At 41.0% G+C, this 22,560-nt stretch overlaps 1 protein-coding gene and 1 long non-coding RNA gene across 8 annotated transcripts in view; one reads left to right on the top strand and one right to left on the bottom strand.

The window, feature by feature from the left end:
* Window positions 1-974: 974 nt before the first annotated feature.
* LOC125360556 lies at window positions 975-20,363 on the bottom strand. The gene is made up of 4 exons (XR_007212776.1): window positions 20,351-20,363; window positions 9,128-9,133; window positions 5,744-6,439; window positions 975-986 (listed from the first exon to the last, which is right to left on the bottom strand). It is a non-coding gene; the product is annotated as an uncharacterized LOC125360556 (long non-coding RNA).
* The window catches only part of Plekhf2 (pleckstrin homology and FYVE domain containing 2), a 36,851-nt gene continuing 15,610 nt past the window's right edge, over window positions 1,320-22,560 (top strand). The window contains exons 1-3 of one of the 7 annotated variants that reach the window (XM_048358612.1): window positions 1,486-1,732; window positions 2,079-2,583; window positions 3,612-3,712. In XM_048358612.1, the coding sequence (XP_048214569.1) occupies window positions 1,645-1,732; window positions 2,079-2,583; window positions 3,612-3,618 (600 nt within the window). In that variant the 5' untranslated portion in view covers window positions 1,486-1,644 and the 3' untranslated portion in view covers window positions 3,619-3,712. The other 6 variants (XM_048358606.1, XM_048358609.1, XM_048358605.1 and 3 more) reach the window with 6 other exon arrangements.

Genomic DNA, 22,560 nt, shown 5'->3' with positions numbered 1-22,560 from the left:
TACTTATGGGGGTGAATGATTAAAAATGTTCAGTGCCATCCCTGGTAGTAAAGGAAATGCAAATAAAAACAACCCTGAGATACCACCTCACCCCAGTTAGAATGGCCTATACTCTGCACTCAGGAAACAACAAATGCTGGAGCGGGTGCGGGGAAAGAGGAATCCTTCTCCACTGTTGGTGGGAGTGCAAATTAGTACAACCACTTTGGAGAACAGTATGGAGGTTTCTCAAAAAGCTCAATATAGACCTACCCTATGACCCAGCCATACCACTCCTAGGCATCTATCCTAAACAGCAAAACCTAAGATATCAAAAAGACATTTGTACTTCCATGTTTATCGTGGCACAATTCACAATAGCCAAAATATGGAAACAACCCAGATGCCCCTCCACAGACGAATGGATACAAAAAATATGGTACTTATACACAATGGAATACTACATAGCAATTAGGAATGGTGAAATATTGTTATTCGCAGGGAAATGGTCAGAACTCGAACAAATAATGTTGAGCGAGACAAGCCTAGAACACAGAAAGCAAAGGGGCATGATCTCCCAGATATATGACTGTTAACAAAGGGAGACGGAGAGACAGTAGAGACCAAGTCTGTGAATACTATATATGTTCTTGATACATTGTATATTGTATATATGTCTACCTGACCTAGAGAAGGGATAGAAAAACAGGACGTAAGATATCACAAGAAATGTACACACTGCCCTACTATGTAACTGTACCCTTTTTGCCCAACACCTTGTAAAAAAATTTGTGTTCAATTAATAAACAAATAAAAAAAAGCCAGAAAAAAATGTTCAGTGCCTATTGCTCTAGACTAGATCTTAGAAGACCAATTAGACCACAGCAATCCCCAATTTTCAGATTTAATGGGTTCTCCGAGCATTTAGCCCAGCCCTTTCTCCACTGATAAATATTTTGACCCATGTAAGGATGAGGCTAAATGAAAAGTACCGACCATACCCGAACCTGTCTAGATATAGCTCCAATACAGGTATAGAGACAGCATGGGACGGTGAGCCTTTCACTTTGCCTAGTTAAAAAACAAGTGGTTCGGGGCTGGGGATATGGCCTAGTGGCAAGAGCGCCAGCCTTGTATGCATGAGGCCCTGGGCTCGATTCCCCAGCACCACATATACAGAAAATGGCCAGAAGTGGCGCTGTGGCTCAAGTGGTAGAGTGCTAGCCTTGAGCAAAAAGAAGCCAGGGACAGTGCTCAAGCCCTGGGCCAAATAAATAAAACAAAACAAAGCAAAAAGCAAGTGGTTCATCTTTGTTAAGTTTGTTCTAGCGAATGAAAAACTTCGTTTCTGAGACACTGAAATGGGGATAATGGGAATCTGAAAGCCTGGAACCTGGAAGGTTCCACGGAGAAGAGCAGATGGAAAAAAGGGCAGACCTCAGGCCTGCTTATCTGTATGTGCTGGTGGTGGCTCCAACTTAACAGCTAAGGTGAGAGAACCACACATGCCACACACACACACTTCCAATAACAATCCAAAGGAAATAGAAGATTTACACTTATTTCCACACCCTCACACCTTTTGCATATAGAGTAGGCCAGCTCCTCCACCCTGCCCCATTCCTCGGGATCCCAAATACCTTGACTAGCTCTCCCACACCCACCATGCGCTCAGCACCTGCGCTCAGCTCACAGGTGCTGCGATGCAAACCTGGGAGGACACGTTTAACCAAGCTCCAGTTACAGCTGCTAGGTAGGTGAAGTGGGGAGCTGAGGGGAGTTCTGGAAAGATCTGTTTGGAGGCATGCACTCAGGAGGAAGCTCAAGAGGGAGCATGTGGGTGGGTGAGTGTAGTGACTGCAGACTTCCCAGCACCCGGTTTCAGGAAGGGCTACGGTGAGAATAAATGGAAGGCACTAATTGTGACTAGCAAACAATTGTCAGCACTGATGCCTCTAGGCATCAAAATCCAGTCTTGCTTTTCCGTTGTTAGTTCCCAGCGGAGGCCTGTAATGGAGCGAAGGGTAAGGGGGTGGGGTTTCCTTCCATTCTTTCAACCTCCGTGTGAACTTGTTACACAGCTCCACAGTGCTTACCAGACGCTTCTCCCAGCCAGGAAAGTAAGGTACGGCGACTACGCGCACCCCAAAGACGACTGGGCAGGCGATCCTGCAGCGATGTGGAGGGAAAGACTCCGCCAGGGACAGCCCCGCCCCCTGGCGCGTCGCGCCGGACGAGGGGGCGGGGCGAGGAAACCAGGAAGAAAGGGCGGGTTGCTAGCAGGGTGGGTGTCCTTGTGCTCGCGCGCCCGCGCCTAGCGTGTGGGCGGGGGCGCGCTCGTGCGCGCGCAGGAGAGGCCCGCCCAGGCGGCCGTTGTGGGGTTCCCCGGGAGGGGCGGGGGAGTCACCTGCGAGCTTCGGCGCCTGCCGGCTGCTCGCCCGCCAGCCCGCCCGCCGCGTCTGGGTCGTTTCGGCTGCGCGGGGCCGCGGGCCGCGCACACCGGGAAGGCCGGGGCTGGGAACGAGCCAAGAGTCTGCGCCCCGAGTCGGCAACGAGGAAGAGTCGGATGTTCGGCGCCGCCACTGCTGCCCGCGCCAAGCCCGGGTAGGTGAGGTTGGGGGTCGGGGAGCCACCGAGGACCGCCGGGCTGAGACGGGAGGAGCGAAACTTTGCGGGCCCGGGGCCGTCCGCGGCGCGGGGAGGCGTCTTGGTCGCGGGCGGCGGCGACGGCGGACGCCATGTTGGGGGCTGTGAGAAACGGGGCGCTCCCGGGCCGCTCCCCGGGCGCTGGGGCCGGCCCTCGGGCCGCACGCCGCCGCCGTCCCGCCCGGGTCCGGGGGTCTGGGTCGGGGTCTGCCGGGAGGGGCCGGCCCGCGGGTCTGCAGGGCTGCGGGACCGGGGGCACCGCCGGGGCGGGACGGGACGGGACGCCACCCCGGGGCCCGGGAGAAGTTGTGGGTCCGCGGCCTTCAGGGTTCCACGCGCGGCCGGGGGGCCGTCGCCGAGCCCCGAGCTTTCGGTGCGAAAAGTTGTCCGGGTCTGCGTGTCAGGAGGTTCGTGGTAACTCGAGCTGCATGTTTGATGGGACTTGAGGGGAAAATGGCACCGCAGAATGCGCCGGTATAAGCGGTGGCTTTTTGTTGCTGTTGTTTTTTGCCAAATTGGTTTTTCTTTTTAAACACGTTATTAAAGCCCCGGAGCTCGCTGCCCGCGCTGCTCGAACAGCCTCGCGTGCGCACCTTCAGAGCCTAGTAACTGTAAACTCGTGTGAACGTGTGATGGAAGGGACTAGAATGACGCTTACAAAGACCCGAGCCCTGCTTCTCAGCGATCAGACCTATAAAGTGCGTTTTAAAATGACCCCGTGCCCTCTTTGTCATGTTCTGTCACGTTGCTGTAGAGACTCGTTAAAGAAAGATCTCGACGCGAGCGCGGTGAGCAACTTGGAAGGCATGTGTTGTTCTCTTAAAAACAAGGCCGAGGGAGCCTGACACTTCGGCGTTTCTCCCCCTCCCTCTGGTTCTTGCGTGCTCCGTTTTGAGCAAGGCTTACCGTTTTCTGTCCTCTGGAAGCTTATGGGGTCCTCAGGTTAATTCGGTATTAACAAAGGCTTCTATTTTTAATCTCTTTAGGTCATGACAGCACCGGGAGGTGAATAGTATTAAATTACTTATTCGGAAAGCACATGCAATCGCCTCAAAAAAGAAAAGTGTGCTGACTAAGGCATCAAAAGTAAGCATTCTGCATGAATTACCCCAATAAGTTAAGGGAAATATATATATATATTTATAAAAATAGCTTTAAAATGTTAAATGGACGGAAAGGACTCTTCTTAACGGCAAATACAAAAAGCCCTAAAACATGTTTTGGAGAATTTCTCTCTAATCTTCAGTAGCTAAAAATAAATTCTACTTCAGTTTAAAGATCGCTAATTTCCCTAGATCTTCAGAATTTTTTAAAATTGTTTCATTGTCAAGTCAGTGTCTTGAGGACTAAATTTAGAAATGAGTTGTCTTAACTAATAGCACAAATCTAGGGATTTTTGAAGTGTTAAGACTGAAACCCTCTCATTTTTCCTCTAGTGTGTCATTGCAGGATACATAGTTTCTGTGCCACAGACTCTGGCTGCCTTGTCTGCTCTTGTTACTGCTCCTTCTGATTTGAATGTAGATTTGCAGTATAAATCCTTATTTCCCAGAGAGTTGACTTACAGAGGTTATTTTACTGAAGTATTTCCTCTTAAGACTCAACGCTAACGCCTGCCTCTCCCCTGAAATCAATTCACTTCTTCCATGGTATCCCAGGAAGTATTGCATGGAGCGGTAATGGTACATCTTTAGTAGCAGGCATCACACATGGTCTGATTTGCCTGTCCATCCCTAACAAGCTGAGAACATAGCAGATGCTCAGGAAAACTGTGTAAATGGATGAGTACACGTTTATTCTTTTTTTTTTTTTTGGCCAGTCCTGGGCCTTGGACTCAGGGCCTGAGCACTGTCCCTGGCTTCTTCCCGCTCAAGGCTAGCACTCTGCCACTTGAGCCACAGCGCCGCTTCTGGCCGTTTTCTGTATATGTGGTGCTGGGGAATCGAACCTAGGGCCTCGTGTATCCGAGGCAGGCACTCTTGCCACTAGGCTATATCCCCAGCCCACGTTTATTCTTAATAAAAATACTTCATGAGTTTATTGGTTAAATTTCCATGTATGGTTGTTAACTTGTCTTTGTGGGGTTTTTTTCCCCTAGTACATGCCATGGATTACATGGAATTGAAAGATTGATTGGTTGATTGATTGATCACTCTTTAGAATTTACCTTTATATATAACTCAATGAATTTTGGTCTGTGATTACAAAAATTGAATATTTACGAAAATTCCAAGTTAACAAATGGAGATAAGTGGATCAACAAAAGGACTATAATCATAATTTTAAAGTATGATTGAGGGTCAAGCACCTGTGCCCAGGCTCTGAGTTCAAGCTCAGTACTGGCACAAAGAAAGTATAATTGAAAATTTTACATTTGTTGAAAATATTAATGCCTGAAAAGCTTGGTCTTGTTTATACATTTAGATTCAGTAAAGCAAGTCTTAATTTTTGTTTTTCATAATTGCCTTAGAATTTTGTTTTAGAATGTCTTGCTTAATGGAAAGCACATAAAACTGCTTATTAGCAGTATGCATGCTGGCTTAAGTGATTAAACAAATACTTCTAGATATGCTTTAACAAGTTGCAAAATGTCTCTAGACTAAGGTATTCTATAGTTTTGTAATATTATTTTTCTTGAGTTGATCTATAAACCTCAAATCAGCCTGCACATTTTGGGAGTTCCTGGAAAGAGAAAGGCATTTTAATAGTTGCTGTGAAATACTAGAAGGAAAGCAGTTTACATGTATTTTGAATTGTAACAAACAGACCTGGCCTCTGCCACTTGGCTCCACTCTTAACTAGTCCCTTCTCTAAGCTTCCTGAAAGTCATTTGTGAAATACATAAGAGGTGGTTGTGAAGTTACACTAACATGTTTATAGAAGTGCCTAGCACATGTTAATATTTTTAACAAATTAACAGAGTGTCAGTGAATTATACAGAATCATAGAATTTTAAATTTTAAAGGGGAAGCAGCCTTTAGAAATACCTAATTCAATGATCAACCTTGGCTGTGCATAAAAATCCACTGAGGAGCTTCTTAAGACTATTCTTGGGGCTGTGATATGTGGCAGGTGATGGAGAGACCTGGGTTCAGTTCTCAGCACTGCAGAATGAAACAAAAAGACATCAGTTACTGGGATTGGGAAGCTGGGGATGGGGGTGATGGGAGGGGTGACACTGATCAAGGTGCATTGTACACATAAATTGACTTGTTGAGTTGAAATCCCTTTTGTACAACTGTTTAAAAAGAGCTAATAAAATAATAAAAAGAATCACTGGGTTTGGGGCCAGGACATAGTTTTTTCCAACATCATGCCTACTTTTTTTTTTTAAGAGTGTACAATTTTGATTGTACAATCCTTTTTTTTATTTCCTTCATTTTGAGGTTTAATATGTACAAGTTGTTACCCAGGTGCCTATTAGTAAGACTAGAAAAGTTGTATTTGCAGTTTAGCAAAGTGAAGTGGGTAATAGTATAGTAGGTTACATTCATTTCTGGACAGAATTTTAAGTAGGGTTCACAAACTCTTGTTATTTTCACCTCTCTGTGTCAGTAACCTACTCACATGTATGACTGTTCCTTGTTAACATTTGGAATCACTCCAGTCTTCTGTGTCCAGGTGATAAAGCACAGGCCAGCTTTCTATTTCTCTTTTCTACCATACCTTGTGAAGCAGCTCTTTGCCCTCATTGTATAGTTAAATTAAAACTGTGAATCCCCTATTACTGCACATAGTCCCTCTTCTCCTTGACCTTTGCTAGATATAACTGGTTAATTCTTAACTTGTAAAGATCAGCATTTTCTTTTTTCTTCTCTTCCCTTTTCTTTTCTTTTGTGTGGTCTTGGGGCTTGAACTTGGCCTTGGTTCTGTCCTTGAGCTTTTTATTTAAAACTAGTGCTCTACGACTTGAGGCACACACTTCCAGCTTTTTCTGGAAGTTTTTGGAGTTGAGAGTCTCATGGACTTTTCCTGCCATGACTGGCTTTGAACCAACAATCCTCAGATCTCAACCTCTTGCTTTACAGGCTCTAGGATTACAGGTGTGAGCCACAGGCACTTGGCAGCATTTACTTTTTCTACTTTTGTCCCTGCTTTATCTTTTTTGTTGGTTTTTGGAGTGAAACTATCTTCACACCTGTTTCATTTACCCCTGTTTTTGTATGTTTTGTTTTTATTAATTGTGCTTATTAATTTCTATGTGTGTGTATATATGTATATAGACATGAGGTTTCACTCTGTAGCCCAGGCTACCCTCCAATTCAAGAACTTCCTACCTTGGCCTTCTGAGTATTGGAATAATAAGTTTCTGAATCTCATAACCTAGCTGTATATTTTACTTTTTCCCCTCTATATTTTTCAATACTTTTTTTTTCATTTTGTTCCTAAATTTAAACATTTTTTAGCCAGGTATGCTGGCTCAAGCCTATAATCCTAGCTACTTAGGCAGTGGAGATTGGGAAACTAGGGCTTGAGGCCAGTTTAGGCAAAGAAAAGTTTCATGACTCCATCTCAACCAGTAGCTGAGTGTAATTGAACATGCCTGTGATCCCATTGACATGGAAAAACACAAATAGGAGGATCAAAGTCCAGGCCTGACCAGCTATAAAGTGACACTCTTACTTAAAAAATAACCAACTCAAAAGGGGCTGGTGGAGTGACTCAAGTGGTAGTGCTTGCCAAGTGCTAAGGACTTGAGTACTGTCAAAAGCCTAAAACTTTTTTTTTTTTATTTAGGAGAGATCATTTGTTCATTTAAAATACACAATATCAAAATATCATTAATTTAAGCTGGGTATGGTAGCATACTCCTATAGTTTGAGGCCAGCCTGAGCTACATTGCAAGACCTTGTCTTGAAAAATAAAAAGTCATTCTAGTGTTTAGAGATAACCAGTAATAACCCCAGAGCTAGGCAGTTGCTATACTATTTGAGCCTTTTTGCTTGTGATTTTGTTTTTGCCATAGAGTGCTACCTTTTGAGTTGCTGGGATTACAGATCTGTATTACCACACTCAGATTTCCCCCCTTTTTCATTAGTGTATGTTAATTACACAAAAGAATGGGTTTCATTGTGACTTTTTTGCCAGTCCCTGGGACTTGGACTCAGAGCGTGAGCACTGTCCCTGGCTTCTTTTTGCTCAAGGCTAGTACTCTACCTCTTGAGCTACAGTGCCCCTTCTGGCTTTTTCTATATATGTGGTGGTGAAGAATCAAACCCAGGGCTTCATGCATACCAGGCAAGCACTCTACCGCTAAGCTATATTCCCAGCCCTAGAAACTATTTAATAAGATTTTTATTTAATAATTTTCTACATTAAATATTAATCTTCTTTTCGGAAGCGGACTGAAAAATCCATAAATATACATGATTTATTTAATTAGTTTTGTATTGATGAACATTTAGGGTGTTTTTGGCTTTTCAATATTGTAGACCGAATGCAGTGAAATTCCTGTGAACAGCTTTGTACACTGATCTAATTCTTTTTGGAGTATGTTCTTGGAAACAATTGTTGTGTAAACTTTCTAAAGCACTTACTTTGCCAAGGTGGCATTTAGAAAGATTGCTCCATTGTATTCCACCAAGAATCGCAGTGCCCATTTTCTCTACATCTTAGGTAAATAATCTCTTTTTATTTCTTTGGCTATTTTTTCTTGATTATGAGTGCCAATATTTTCTTTTTGCTGGTTATTTTCAGGCTTATTTTGCATGCTTTAAAAAAAATTATTCTGTGGGCCTGGGGACATGGCCTAGTGGCAAGAGTGCTTGCCCCGTACACATGAGGCCCTGGGTTCAATTCCCCAGCACCACATATATAGAAAATGGCCAGAAGTGGCGCTGTGACTCAAGTGGCAGAGTGGTAGCCTTGAGCAAAAGGAAGCCAGGGACAGTGCTCAGGCCCTGAGTCCAAGCCCCAGGACTGGCAAAAAAAAAAAAAAAAAAAAAAATTATCCTGTGTCTGTAGTCATTTTAGTAGTTAATTGGAATTAAGAGTCTCACAGACTTTCCTGCCTGGGTTAGCTTTGAACTGCTATCCTCAGATCTCAGCCTCTTGAGTGATTCGGATTACAAGGGTGAGTCACCAGTACCTGGCTTTCTTTTTCTTTCTTGACATTGCCAGAGTTTGAATTTAGGGCCTTGTGCTTGCTCTGCTTGATTCCCTGCTTCCCCTTATGCCATACCTTGAGCTGTACTTTTTCTGGTTCCTTTGGAGTTGAATAATTTCAGGCTTTTCTGGTAGGGTTAGCTTTGAACCAAGATCATGTCAAGCCTCTGCCTCTGGAGTAATTAGGGTAATAGGGGTGAGCCCCCAGCACTCTGGCTGCTGATTCCTCTGCAATTTATGTATTTTGAATTAGCTTACATTAGTTATGTAGGAGATTTCACTGTTACCTCCTGCTTTTTTTTTTTGCCAGTCCTGGGGCTTGAACTCGGGGCCTGAGCACTGTCCCTGGCTTCTTTTTGTGCAAGGCTAGCGCTCTACCACTGAGCCACAGCACCACTTGTGGCTTTTTTTTTTTTAATGTGGTGCTGAGGAATCGAACCCAGGGCTTCAGGTATGCGAGGCAAGCACTCTACCACTAGGCCATATTCCCAGCCCCTACCTCCTGCTTTTTAAAAGACATGTTATCCTAAATTTTAATAATCTTTCCTTGATCTTCCACATATCAACAAGCATCTCTAGGTGGAGGATTACCAAACAAATCTCCATCTTGGAACCTCCTGTTCTTCCTTTCTTTGCCTCTTTGTCTGACATGATGGTCTTGTGGAGACCCTGATTTCTTCACCATCTTGCAACAAAGCATCTGCCCAGTAATTTGCTTAAACTTTGAAACATGTTGCATCTACCTATCAATTAGTTTCTAAGTCTTACTTGATTTTCCTCATACATACTGTCTTTTCCCTTTTCTGTTATTGTGGTTCAGACTTTTTTTTAAATTAAATTTTATTGACAAGATGTTGTACAAAGGGGGTACAGTTACATAATAAGGCAGTGAGTACATTTCTTGTGATATCTTAGACCCTCATTTTTCTTTCCCTTCTCTAGACCAGGTAGGCATATATACAATATCCAGTGTACCAAAATCATATACAGTAACCACGTAGGGTATGCCACAGGAAATTCACTTAGAACTTTAAAGATAATGTCAACAGTAGAATCCTCCTGTGTCCTTCTCTTGGAGCTGTTTTTGCTTATCCTCGTCTTATATGATCATGTGTACATAGCTGTTGAGCTATTGTGATCCACTGATAAGTTTATTCTGGACCTTTTTATGTTTAGTAGTTGTTTGGTTTTAGATACATAATGTAAAGTTGCTGACCCAAAACTGTGGAAATACCATTTGAAAAGAAGTTTGTTGTTTTGCAGACTTTTTTTTTTTTTAATAGTTCAGCTGTGCTTTGAACTCAGGCCTTTGTTCTTGCCAGGCAGGTACTGTGCTGCTTGAGCCAGTCCTCCAGATCTTGTTACTTTTCTTCTAAAGACATATTTTTACAAGTATGTATTATATAAATTATGACATTTTCATATGTAATGTACTTTGCTTTTGGTACCTAAAAAGTATTAAAATACCTTCTTCGTGTGTGGTTCTTGAGTTTTAGCTTCTTTACTCAGGGCTGGCATTTCACCACTCAAGCCACATCTCCATTTCATGTAATACTTTTCTTCAATTTTGCTTTTTCATGTTCTCTCCAGTCTTTCACATATACTGCTGCTGTGTATTAAATTTTTTCCACTTAAAACTTTTGTCTTTTAGTCAAAGAATGTTTTGTCACTGACTATATAATAAAATCCAAACTCTTCAGTCTGATGCTTTATTTCTTGGTTTGTCATCTCACTATTTTATGAAACTTCTATTTTACTACCATACCTTATCCTGACTAGTTTAGGTTCTAGGATTAGTTTAGGTTTTAGGACTAGTTAGTTTACCTTCTCTAGTTTAGGTTCAGATATTTTCTATCTTGAGAGTAGATTTGTGTACTGTCATCTACTCTTGACAGTTTGAACTACTACTTTTGCTTTAAGGCCCAGCTTAAATTTATAGTCTCAAGATATGGTCCTAGATTATATTGGATCAAGAGATATGGTACATATTTTATAAACAGTGGAATATTACTCTTTAGAAAGAAAATTATATCATTTTCAGGGAATTGGATGGACTTAGAATAAATTGTTTTGTGAAGTCAGACTCAGAGGGACAGATGGTTCATGTTTTCTCTCATATGTGGAAGCTAGATCTAAAGTACAACTATGCCTGATAACATATATAGAACTCTATGCATTTATAGACAAACTGACTAAAGGAGGGCATACTGAGGTGAGGTGTCCAAAGGCATAGTTCCTCTGAACAACTAATGTCTTATCAAAATAAATACCAGGAAGTAGAAAGATGTTTTGGGGGATGGATAGAGGGGGAGCACAAGAATGGAGGGGAAGAGGTTGATCAAATGGCAAGCACTCTGCCAGTAGGCCATATTCCTAGCCCTTTCACTGTTTTTTAAAAAAGAAAAAGGCTTTTCTTTTATTAGCACACATTAGTTGTACAAGGTTGAGTTAGTTCATTGTGACATTTCTGAATATGCACACAGTATACCCATCAACTTCACTTCCTCTCCCAATCTCCCTTAATGTCTCCTATCTCCTTTTTAAAAGTTTTCACCAATTTTGCTTTCTTTTCCCGTGCATTTTTGACTGTATTCACTCTTATTTGCCCTCTCCCTTCTGCTAATATCTACCCCTCAACAGAGCCTGTTTTACTTTCCAGTCATTCTTTTTAAAGAATTTGTATTAAATGTACTAAAGGGTTTTACTGTGGTATTTCACATGCTCATAAATTGTATTTTAAGTAGTAATTTCTTCCATCAATTAAAATTATACCACAGACAGCCCTTTGGCCCTGGGACCTACCTTTCATCCCTCCTTTTATTCTTTTTTTATTAAACAATTTTGATTTGTTTCTCCTTTGCTATTTTAGGCTGAGTGTACAGATTTAATTGTCTTCCTTAGTTTCTTAATGCATAACATTTATTTTTTTCTTTGTCAATTACTTCCATTATGCTTGTCCCTATTAGAACACACCTGAGTGATGCATACTTGTCTATGTAAGTTCAAGAATATAGGGTTTTTTTTCCTGCACAAAGATTTTTTTTGAGCCTCTTCTATATTTTAATGGTGTTTTGATAGAGCAAGTGATCAGTAAATGTTTTCATAAAAATTATGAATTGAGGGCTGGGAATATGGCCTAGTGGCAAGAGTGCTTGCCTCATATACTTGAAGCCCTGAGTTCGATTCCTCAGCACCACATATATACAAAAGGCCAGAAGTGGCGCTATGACTCAAGTGGCATAGTGCTAGCCTTGAGCAAAAAGAAGCCAGGGACAGTGCCCAGGCCCTGAGTCCAAGCCCCAGGACTGCCCCCCCCCCCCAAGTATGAATTGATTTATTTGCTTCCATATTAATAAAAATCTGGGGATTCATTTTATTTACATTTTTTTCTTCTCCAGTGATGGAGATCTAACATAGGGCAAGTATTCTACTTCCTAGATAATTCTCGGCCCTGCAGGTTAAGTTTCACTTTATTCTTTGACTGTGTTGAATCTATTCTTTCTATTTCTATTGTCATCTTCAGACCCTTCGTCAACTTTCCCCACCACTTTTTCTTTTTCTTTTTTTTAAAACCAGTCCTAAGGCTTGCACTCAGGGCTTGAGCAGTGTTCCTGGCTTCTTTTTGCTCAAGGTTAGCACTCTATCACTTGAGCCGCAGCGCCACTTCTGGCTTTTTCTGTATGTGTGGTGCTGAGGAATCAAACCCAGGGCTTTGTGCATGCTAGACAAGCACTCTAGACAAGCATGGAGCCACATTCCCAGCCTTCCCACAACTTTTAACTTCACAAGTAGGTCCTGCTTTTAGTCCCTTTCTTCTCAATTTCTCCTTCCTTGTTTCTAGTTTTCTGACAAAAATCCAGATCAAATCAGGCTGCTTCTCCCCAAAATGTAAGAAAGCCATTTCAGGTATCAACAAGATATCTCATCAGGTAGCTCATCTTTCTTTTTTTCCCCTTTTTCTCTTACTAAATAGCTCCCTACATCTGCTGCATCTCTACCCTGTAACTACTTTACTGTTTTTTTTTTATTTAAAAAACTTAATACTTTGACTTACCTTTTTTTCCTATTGAAAGTTTGTGTGTTCTATCAAATATTAAAACACTATATTATCTTGCCCTTTTTGGTTTCCTCACTGCTTTGTTTTTATTAATAGTACTTTATCTGCTAATATGGTGTTGTTTTTGTTTTTTTTTTTTGTCAGTCCTGGGGCTTGGACTCAGGGCTTGGGCACTGTCCCTGGCTTCTTTTTGCTCAAGGCTAGCACTCTGCCACTTGAGCCACAGTGCTACTTCTGGCCATTTTCTATATATGTGGTGCTGGGGAATTGAACCCAGGGCCTCATGTATACTAGGCAAGCACTCTTGCCACTCGGCTCTATCCCCAGCCCCTGCTAATATGGTTTATATATCTTAGTTCTTAGTATGTGGTTCATTATTTTTCCTTACCCAGCATAAGAATGTTATGAGCAGATTGTTAACTATTCTTAGTGATACTAAAGAAAATTTGATAGGAATGTGATAGAATCACCAATTTTCAGAGTGTTTCAATTGAGCTTTACCAACTTTTCAAATGTTATATAGTGCTCTTTACAGCTGTTAGTACTGTACCAATGACTATATACAGTTTTTGAAATGATGTATTTTGTCTCAATTTTGGTTATGAAAATTGCATACATCATCATTTTTATTTACTGAACAGCTGTTCCTTTTTGAGAGGAAGAAATCATTTATGTATATGTGATCATCTTGATACAGATATTTTTAAAAACAAGATCTTCCATGCCTAGTACTGAGAATTCATTATTACATACAATTAACAACAAAAATTTAAATTTACAGATCTAGTGAAACAGGGTGTGGTTCCTATTTTCTGTGATAATTAGCAGTTATTAAAAATGAAGTCTTTGATCTTTAGTAAGTACAGATTGAAAAGCTGCTGTTCCTTCTGACTGCTGATCCTGTTCAGCCCAGTGTAGATAGCTAGTATGTGTATGAAAGCATTTATGTAGGTGTTTTGGGGAATATATGCTTGTAGGAAATAATTTCCAGGAACCTCCAAACCTCTTTGAAATAAGTAGGAATTTAGATTTTTATGAAACATAGTAGAATGTGAGTGACACAAAATGGTGTGAGAATTTAAAGATAGAAACAGTACCCATGAGTCTATTGAATTGAGTGCCTTGGGAGACTAGAGAGCAATAGGGAGGGCATTGATGAGTTTAAAAATAGGGAAAGGAGCCTAAAACACATTGGTAACAGTAGTTTAGTTGACTATAGCAAAGCAAACACAGAGGTAAAGCTAGACATATAGACTGCAACAGCCTAGGACTTGACTGTGAAAGTCTTTCAAAATTGGTAGTGATAAAGGAAAATGGGTTCTTTTTCAAAAAGGAACAAACTTTCATGCCTTATGTTCAAACTTATTAAAGCCAAATTGAGAAGAAATGACACTTAAAAACTTTGAATTACCTATAGAAAATTTATTTTTAAAAAATCTCTCCAAGCTGCCAAATACTCTTAGTACTGAAACATTGACCTATTTTAAAATCAGTCATGGAAGGCTGGGAAAACACATTTGAAAAACACATGTGGGGGCTGGGAATATGGCCTAGTGGCAAGAGTGCTGAAGCCCTGGGTTCGGTTCCTCAGCACCACATATGTAGAAAACGGCCAGAAGTGGAGCTGTGGCTCAAGTGGTAGAGTGCTAGCTAGCCTTGAGCAAAAGAAGCCAGGGACAGTGCTCAGGCCCTTCGTCCAAGCCCCAGGACTGGGGAAAAAAAAAAAGTGGTAGACACATTTACATTTTATTTTCATTTAAGTAATGTCAATTTTATTAAGCAAAATTACATCCATTTTTACCAAAAATAAAAAGAGTTGTATACTAGTTTAAAGCAGTTTTCCTGTGGCTTCACAGGTAGCTCCCTTTATACTCCTCTCATTCTACCATGCTGCTCTAAAAATACTCCAGAACTGTATCAGGTGGCAGTATTTGGTTTTCCCCAGTGGAAGAAATCCTATTGGAAAGGAACGGAGGAATTTTGTCTTTTAGTAAAATTTAATGTTTGAAATTTAATTTGCTAAATTGTCAAGGATTCCTTCTTTGTCATACTAATATTTTATGTAGACTCTTACCTTAGAATCTCTTATTGCTGATAATTGTTATACAGCTATTAAAAGGAAGAACTGTTTTCGTCTTTTGCAAATGGAAATGGTAGGCACTCAGAATATTTAAATGTAAGTACGTGGATCAAAAGTATGAATTGAAGTTGTGTGAAGAAGCCACATCTGTGTCTTTGTTGGTTCTGTAAACCTATTGATTACAACTTGGTCATTGTGGATGGTTGTAACATTGCAGGTAGAGAGCCAAAATTACTTTGGACTATCTTTAGTCCATTTGATGGCTATCAAAGGGACTAACCTCCATATCTAAGGTCTGGATTGTATTGTTAAACTTTTGGATTGTATGAAGCTTAGCAGAGCAACTCTAAAGCTTCTATCAACACTAAAGCTAAGAATGTTGTGAGATAACATCTAAATCTATGTAGAAGAGATTTCATCCCCATAACCTACCCACCTATTGTCTCCACAAATGTATTTGGCAAATGCATTGGTTGTAATTTATAATTTTTATTTGTGAATGTAATGTTTATGTAACCTCTTCCACATTAGAACATGATATTCAGAATAATCGGAATTGTGTTCCAATACTTACTATTATTTGGCTAAGAACTATTACTCTCTTTGGAGCAAGAGTTGTCATTTGCTCTTGATAGATAACTGTACATTTGTCCAAGGAGGATGTATCTTTTGTAGTTGTTGTTTTTAAATTTTCTTTTGGTGCTGGTGGCAGTGCTGGAGATTTTAAGATAGGGCTTCCTTACCACTGAGCTACACACCTAGCCCTACCATATTTTTTTCTACCTTTACTGTTGATCTTTCCCTTTGATATTTCTTGTGAAGTTTCAGTTCAGTAGTAACAGATTTTAAAATTCGATTAGAATTAATAGGCAGATAAGACTTGCAGCATATGAGAAGTATGGTTCATTTACTATAAAAGACAGAAAAACACTATTGATTATTTTATTCAAGGCTACTATTGTTGATGTGTGTGTGTGTGTGTGTGTTCTGGGGGTTGAACTTGTGTGCCTTGTGTGGGCTGGGCAGGTGCTCTACCACTTAAGCAGTTTTCAGCCCCTTCTCTTTTTTCGTGTCAGTACTGGGACTGGAACTTGGGGCTTAAGCACTGTCCCTGACAGTTTAAGGCAAGCACTTTACTCCTTGAGCCACAGTTCCACTTCTTACATTTTGTGGTTAATTGAAGATGAGAGTTTCATGGACGTTTCCTGCCTGGGCTGGGTTTAATTGCTTCCCTGTATTGCTGAGGACGACAGGTATGCACCATTATACCCTAGTCATTGGTTGAGATGAAGTCTTAAGAACTTTTTGCCAGGGTTTGCCCTTGAACTGTCTTCTGATCTTCATCTCCCAAGTGGCTATGATTACAGGCTTGAGCCACCACACCTGACCTTTTCTTTTTCTTCTTCTTTTTTTTTTTTTTTTTTTTTTTTGAGGCAGTACTGACTGGGGTTTGCACTCAGGGCTTTTTGGACTTGGGTAGGTGGGCACTCTTAACACTTGTCAAACCTCCAGCCTTGCTTTCTTTTGGTTATTTTGGAGATGGATTCTAGTAAACTTTTCTGTTGGCTCATCTTAAATTATGGTCCTCTAGATCTTAGCTTCCTGCATTGCTTAAATCTATAGGTGTGAGCCATATCACCTGCTTTTTTTTAGGGCTGTTTAGTAATTGTATGAAATCATATATCTAATGTCAGAGTTAAGATTAGAATCCAAGTCTTGTGGTTTATAGTTATTGGATTTTTTCTCCCACTGTGCCTGCATAGTTGAATTTGAATACTGAAGCTTACTAATATCATATATCAGAGGTATATGTTAGGAATAAATTTAAATGAGCTTCTGTTTCAAGCTCACCTGTAAGGATGAGATAAGAAGTATTGATTTTCAGTAGGAAGAACTGGGACAAAGTAGTCTTGACAGTTGGGTCTCTTCTCAGTTGTAAATAGAATTCTTTGTCTTTTAAAAGGTTTTGTGTCTTCTAGCAGTACATTTTTGGTTTTTTGTTTTGTTTTTTGCCAGTTCTGGGGCTTGAACTCAGGGCCTGACCACTGTCCTTAGCTTCTTTTTGCTCAAGGCTAGCACTCTACCACTTGAGCCACAGTGCCACTTCTGGCTTTTTCTATGTATGTGGTGCTGAGGAATCAAACACAGGGCTTCATGTATACGAGGAGAGAGCACTTTACCACCAGGCCATATTCCCATCCCAGCATTACATTTTTAACAGGTGGTAGACACACACTACACCTTTTTAAAAAAATGTTGCCACAAGACTGCTACAGAGCTTGGACTAGGTTATATTTGATGTTTCTCTCACAGTTCTTAAGTTTTGCTGTGAGTTAGTGCTGTCAGATATCTGCTGGAAAAGAAGATAAAGGAAGTCAAAGACTATTCATTGGAACTTAACAAGAGTTTTGTTCTCTCTCTATCTCTCTTTCTCCCCATGTCTCTCTCTCCCTTCCCTGTCTTTCTCTCTCCCCGTGTGTGTATGTGTCTCTATCTGTCTGTCTGTCTCTCTCTCTCGCTCTCTCATGCTCTCTCATGCTCATGCTGGAGCTGTTCTGAACTCAGGGCCTGGGCACTCTCCCTTAACTTTTTCCTTCAAGGCTGGCCCCTCCTTGAACCATAGCTACTTTGAGCTAATCGGAGAGAAGAGTCTCATACACTTCCAACTTAATTGGAGAGAACTTGCCTTTCCTGGCTGGTTTCAAACGTTGATCTTCAGATCTCATTCTCCTGAGTACCTAGGATTATAGACAATAGGCCACTGGCACCAAGTTTATATACAGTTTTCAGGAAAACTATGTGGTACCCTCTTTTCCCCCACACCCTTAATTTCTCCAAGATATATTTGTGTAGATACAAGTTCAATTTTTTTGTGTTTCACTACTTATTTGTGACCTTGTAAGTTAATCTCTCAGAGTTGTGAAATCACATTGAGAAGCTGCTTTGTTCTCCCTTGTCTGCCATTCTGACTTCCTTTATCTCTCTCTCTCTCTCTCTCTCTCTCTCTCTCTCTCTCTCTCTCTCTCTCTCTCTCTCTCTCCTTCTTTATTTGACATTACCAGAGTTCGAGCTTGGGGCCGTGTGCTTGCTGGGCTTGCTTGTCTGCCTACTTGCTCGCTTGCTCACTCCCTCACTCAGCTGGCATTCTGTCTGGTGCATCACGCCTCCAGCTTTACTTTATCTGGTTATGGAGATGAATTCTCTCAGGCTTTCCTGGTATGGCTGGCTTTGAACCAAGATCATATCTAATCTTAGCCTCTGGGGTAATTAGGATCACAGGGGTGAGCCCCCAGCACTCTGGCTGATTCTCCTGTTTACTTAGTTATTTTCAGTTAGCAATCATTCCATGTCAGGCTTTTTGGTGGTCAATTAGTTGGAGAGAAGGGTCCCGTGGACTTTCTTGCCTGGGCTGTTTTAGAACCTAAAATCCTCAGATCTAGCCTCCTGAACAGATAGCTAGCGTAACAGATGTGAGCCACTAGTGCCTGGCTTGTTTTGTTTTCTTTTGTATTGGCAATTGGGATTGAACTCAGAATTTAGCACCTGAGCTATGTCTCCAGTCTTTGCTTCAGTAAAACCTCCTTGTTCACCATAGCAATTTTGCTCTCCCCAGCTTCTGGGCTCTCTGTCTTCCTGTCTCCACCCCTGGAATAGATAGAACCATAGGCATGTACCAGTAGGTCAGGCTTGTTTTTTCAGGTAGTCTCATTAATTTTTTTATTTTTATTTTTTGCAGTTGTAGGGCTTGAACTTGGAGCATGAGTGCTGTCCCTGAGCCTCTTTGTGCTCAAGGCTAGTGTTCTACCACTTGAGCCAGAGCACCACTTCTGGTTTTTGAGTGATTAATTGGAGATATGACTGGCTTCAAATCGTGATCCTCAGATCTCAGCCTCTTGACTGGCTAGGATTACAGGTGTGAGCCACTGGTGCCTGGCTCTCATCAACTAAAAAGAAAAAATTCATCTAGATCCTCCTACCTCCACTTTCCTTTGATCACAGGATTCCTCCATCAGACAGGCTATAATAGAGTTTTCCGAAGTGGTTGAATGTGAAAAGAAACAAATTACATTTCTACCAATAGCACTTAGAAAAATAGTATAAAAATGAGAGTAGATTCAAAGTGGAAACAAAAGTATATGTTATCTGAGAACCTACTTACAAAGAAATACTGTAACCATCTTTTTTTTTTGGCCAGTCCTGGGGCTTGGACTCAGGGCCTGAGCACTGTCCCTGGCTTCTTTTTGCTCAAGGCTAGCACTCTGTCACTTGAGCCACAGTGCCATCTCTGGCCATTTTCTATATATGTGGTGCTGAAGAATCGAACTCAGGGCTTCATGTATACGAGGCAAACACTCTTGCCACTAGGCCATATTCCCAGCCCTGTAACCATCTTTTAAAATGTAATTTCTTGTTAGGAGAAACTACCAGACTAGAGGCCATAAAAGATATGAAACAGAACTGGGTGCTGGTGGCTCACACCTGTAATCATAGCTACTCAGGAGGGTGAGATCTGAGGATCATGGTTTGAAGCCAGCTTGGGCAGGAAAGTCTCTTATCTCCAACTACTCAGAAAAAGCCTGAAGTGGAGCTGTGGCTCCAGTGGTAGAGCACATCTGGGGAAGGATCTAGTTACCAGTATTTTTTAACCCTCGATATTTATCAGCCCATTGATCTTAATTGTGGTTCTCTGGTTTTACATTATAATTGTTATAGTATTGATATTTGACAGACGTTACCATCTTGAGGCAAGCACTCTTGGCCACTAGGTCGTATTCCCAGTCCCAGACGTTACCATCTCTAATAGATCTTCTGAAGAAAGAAAAAGAAAATGTGCTTGTTAAAAATGAGTAGAGGGTTGGGGATTTAGTTCAGTGGAAGAGCACTTGCCTGGTAAGTATAAGGCCCTGAGTTTGGTCCTTAGCTCTGGGGAAAAAACAAAAGCAAACTTTTTTTAGCTGAGTGCTGGTGTCTCACATCTGGAATGCTAGCTAGCTACTCAGGAGAATCTGAGGGTCTGCAGTTCAAAGCCATCTCAGACAGAACAGTCCTGTGAGCCTCATCTCCAGTTAACCACTAGAAAACTCGAAGTGGCTCTGTGGCTTAAAGTGGTAGAGTGCTAGCTTGGAGCAAAAGAGCTCAGGGACATGCTTAGGCCCTGAGTTAAAGCCCCACAACTGACCAAAAAACAAAACAAAAAGCAAATAGAACAAAACTCATTTTAGCTCCCAGTTACCATGTGACGTCATTGGATATATACGAATCTAAGATATATTATGGGGTCTTGTTATTGGAGCTTCCTGGCCGTGAATCCTGGTTCTGGGTCATAAAACTTGTTCTCTTTAAAATAAAGCAACATAGGCACTGGTTCGTGTCTATAATCCTTCTACTCAGAAGGCTGAAATCTGAGAATCACAGTTCAAAGCCAGCGGAATTAGGAAAGTCAGTGAGACATCGCATCCCCCCCCCCCCACACACACACACACTGGTCCTGGGGCTTGAACACAGAGCTTGGTCACTGTCACTGAACTTTTGCTCAAAGCTAGCATTCTGCCACTTAAGCCACAGTGCCACTTCTGGCTTTTTCTGAGTGGTCTTCGGAGATAAGAGCTTCATGGGAACTTTTCTGCCCAGGCTGGCTTCGAACCCCAATCCTCAGATCTCAGCCTCCTGAGTAGGCAGGGTTATAGGTGTGAGCCACCAGTGCCCAGGCCATGAGACACCAAAATGCTACAAGTGGAGCTGTGGCTCAAGTGGTGGAGTGCTATCCTTAAACAAAAAAAAGGGACAGCATGCAGGCTTTGAGTTAGTTCTAGTACTGGAGATAAGTCTTTTCCTGGAAGATGACTCAAAAATTTTTTTTTCTGATATAAGGGTTCTCATGAATAGTTAATTTTTACTCCCAGAATGGTATTTTCTGCAGAAAGCCTAATTTCTTACCTTTCCTTATAATCTTTTTGGTCTTTTTTTTTTCTTCCCTTTCTTTTCCTCTTCCCGTCTTTTGACAGTACTAGGCTTTGAACTCTGGGCCTTGTACTTGCACTCTATACTCGATAAGTCACATCTCCAGGCCTTTTTTGAACTGGTTACTTTGAGATAGGGTCTCGCTTTTTTCCAGGCTATTCCTAGATCTCAGCCCTCCTATTTCATTTTCCCACTGTTATTTGAGCTGGCTGGCATGTGCACTTACACCCCGCTTCTTCCACTGAAATATGGAGTATTGCAAACTTTTCTTGTCTGAGTTAGCCTAGAACTGCAGTCCTCTAGATGTCAGCCTGTTTCCTAACTGGCATGTACCACTGCAACCAGCTTTGAACCATGACTCTTTGTGAGTAGTTAGTATTAACAGGTATGAGCCACCATGCCCAGCTGATCTTGCTTTTCTTATGTCTTGGAACAATTTTGCTGTTTCATTCTCCTAGGAATTAACCATTGTTCATGAATTTTTTCCACCTAGGCTAAAAAGCAGATGCACTATCTTCCTCTTTTCTTACTGCACTATCCAGAGAGCATGGTTTCTTCTATGGTCTTTCAAGAAAATTAAAAAGGTGTGTAGTGATAACACTTTTTAGTCTTTTTGTTGAGTTTAAGCTTTCACTTAATGTATTTAGGAATTTTATATGTATATGCATATATAATGCATATGTAATATGTATGTATATAGTGCATATATTTATCACAAAGATAAAAACTACTATGTTTAAATTTTTATAAAGCTTCCTATTGAGGTTAATTTTTATTTTACTTGTTTAAACTTTTAAAAATTATTTAATATGAATCATTAATAAAATAATAACAAATTAAATAAATTAAAAGGGTACTTTGTAACCAGATAGTCCATTGGGATAAGTATTTCTTTCTGATGGTATACTGAAGGATAAAGCTTTAATAAGCTTCCAGTGTGAGGCTGAGATTGAGAGCCACCAGAAGTCATCTGGACAAATAAATAGGTTAGGTACAATGTGTTTGGGAAACTTAAATAATAGAATATAATCTAGAGTAATCTTGCCAATGTATAATACTGGTGTAAGAATTATTTGTGTGTATGTGTGCACATGCGTGTGTGCACACGCGAGTGTGTTGGTTCTGGAGCTTGAACTAAGAGCTTGGGCACACTTATGAGCTTTTGTGATCAAGTCTAGTGTTCTACCACTTGAGCCACAGTTGTACTTCCAAGAATTATAAATTTGAACAGACCAGTCAGCTGAGACGCAAACTTGAGCATATGTAAAAATGTGTTGCAGATCAATAGATTAGTAATACCACTAGTAGGAGTTACTACTAGTTGGTTACTTACTGAATATTTTATATGTACTATCTCATTAATCCTCTCCTGGATACGTCTACCACTGTATTCTGATTTTCAGGAGAGGCTATTTGAAATCACACTGTACTTGGTGATTCAAGAACAGTTAGCTCTTTTAGAATGCAAATATTTAACAAGGTAGAAAGGATTCTTTGCCTGTAGTAGAGTAAGTTTCAGGTAGATAAATGAATGTAAATTTTCTGTTATTAAGCATTGATGATAAATAAGTACCATAGAAGCTGAAGTGTATGTAGCCCAGTGAAGGAGCACTTATGTAGTATATATGGGGCTTTTGATTGAGTCCCAAGAGTTCCTTCCCCTCAAAAAAAAAAGTTGGTTGGGCTAGAGGCATGGCTCCAGGCCTCGAATTGAAGTCCTAGTCCCCCACAC

Source organism: Perognathus longimembris, chromosome 12 (genome assembly GCF_023159225.1).
Source record: "Perognathus longimembris pacificus isolate PPM17 chromosome 12, ASM2315922v1, whole genome shotgun sequence".
Classification (NCBI taxonomy): domain Eukaryota; kingdom Metazoa; phylum Chordata; class Mammalia; order Rodentia; family Heteromyidae; genus Perognathus; species Perognathus longimembris.
Note: the sequence above shows the minus strand (reverse complement) of the source record. Positions and strands in the feature narration are given on the sequence as shown.